The sequence below is a fragment of the Phaethon lepturus genome, unplaced genomic scaffold (assembly GCF_000687285.1).
Source record: "Phaethon lepturus isolate BGI_N335 unplaced genomic scaffold, ASM68728v1 scaffold24266, whole genome shotgun sequence".
Lineage (NCBI taxonomy): Eukaryota > Metazoa > Chordata > Aves > Phaethontiformes > Phaethontidae > Phaethon > Phaethon lepturus.
Window position 1 is genome coordinate 33 of NW_010547237.1, and position 1,867 is coordinate 1,899.

The following is a 1,867-nucleotide window of genomic DNA, read 5'->3' on the forward strand; positions in this document are numbered from 1 at the left end:
AAAATACACTCTTTTGTTCCAACAATTCTCCCAATTTATCTTAAAAATTCCACTTGCAAATTGTTGGAACAGTTGAAAATTAGAAAAGGAAATATAGTTAAATCAATAGGATTATTTGCTTTTGATTATTAATTCCATTGCTAGTTTTTCTTGTGGTTTTATAATGCATACCAGTTTTACAAAGTGCATGCTTTATTTTATTTATTTTTTTTTTTAATTTTGAACTGGCAAGCTAAAATGATCCATCTTTTCCTGCCTTTTTTAATGTTAATACAATCTAAAATCTAGCATTAAAAAATTTATCATGATACACCTGGTATACTGACTGCTTATGGCGCATGCTTGTCTTGGCAAAAAACGAAACAAATTGGCTCCCCTCCCACCCTCCCCGTTCCTTTTGGAAGCAATCTAAAAGTTAAAAGCAGGCTGGAACACAATTGCTTCAAGGGAGGAAAAAAAAAATACCTGATGCTTTAATTTTTGTCACATGGCACTAGTCGTGGAATTGCACGCGCACACACACGCACACACACCCAACACGCACGCAAGCACGCACGCTGCAACCTGCTCGTGAGGAAAACAGTTTATTAGGTCAGGAGTGCCCGTGGCACATGAAGGCTCCCAGCTGTGTGTGCAACTTTGGATTTGGTACCCACTTCACGTCACCTTGAATCCTCTGACATCCACCGAGGGGGTAATGTAAGGCATACTTTGCTGGAACAGTAATAATCCATGCTTCATGCTCAAGAGCTGAGTCTCAGAGGAGGACTGGCGTTCTCTACTCCCTTTGGCCTCGCTCCGTCTCACTCAAGGAACAAAAAAACCCCAAAACAACAGAGAAGAACTGGGGAAAACAAGGAAAGCAAAAGAAGACGAATCCCTTTAAATGGACTTTCGCCTTTTCATCAGCCTGTGGTTATCTGTAAAGCTGTGCAACCCAGGTGAGATGGAGCTGACAGGAGATGGGAAAAGGCTGTTTTTTAATGTGCTTGGCGAGATCTCCTCTATCTTGTAAGAGATGGAGTGAAAGTACTGGGGGTTCAGCTTCGAGCTGAACGAATTTTGGTGGGACACCACCCGGCTGGTGTACTCGTGGGACCTGTAACACATGCAGGAACAAACTGACTGAAGGTCTGTTACTTCGGCCTTGTACCGTGGCCGGCCATGCTGGGAGTCCTCTTGGATGTGGATAATCATGCTGTTGCGGTTCCCTGCCAGGGACGCCCGTTCCTCAGCATCCCGCCTCTCGTCCTCGCTGTTCATGGTTAGGAACCTGAGAACAACCAGATTTAGAAATGCCCCAATGACTGTCAACCCCACTAGAATGTACATAAAGCTAAAAGCCACATAGAGAGGCTTCTTTTGAAGGGCCCCTTTGGTCTGCAGGGCCACATAGTCTCCAAAGCCTATCGTAGTCAATGTTATAAAGCAGTAATAGTAAGCATGGAAAAAGCTCCATTCCTCGTACTGGGAAAAGGCTGCTGCTCCAATGCAGAGCGTTCCCATGCAGGAAAAGAAACCCACAGTGACCATGTTTTCCATGGAGACCTCGGTGCTCCTCATCCCACAGCACTTTTTGATGCGTTTCAAGAGGTACTTGACGAAGGTGTTCATGCGCTCGCCCAAGCTCTGGAACATGACGAGTGTCAGTGGGATCCCCAGGACCGCATAGAACATGCAAAAGGCCTTCCCTGCATCCGTCCCTGGGGCAGCATGTCCATAACCTGGGAGGGGAATGAAAAGACAGGACAGTCAGCAAGGCGGGTGACGACCACAGCTCCTTCTTTCACACAAGCCACATGAATTGCAGAGACTCTGATGCCGCAGCCAGATCCAAAGCTACAGGAACATTGCAGTGACGCTCTTC

At 45.9% G+C, this 1,867-nt stretch overlaps 1 protein-coding gene across 1 annotated transcript; it reads right to left on the reverse strand.

Moving 5' to 3' along the window:
• Nucleotides 1-882: 882 nt before the first annotated feature.
• On the reverse strand, nucleotides 883-1,724 carry KCNK9 (potassium channel, subfamily K, member 9; the record flags this gene model as incomplete). The annotated part of the gene is made up of 1 exon (XM_010289588.1): nucleotides 883-1,724. A coding segment is annotated over one exon (842 nt), but the record flags the coding sequence as incomplete, so codon positions are not given.
• Nucleotides 1,725-1,867: the final 143 nt, after the last annotated feature.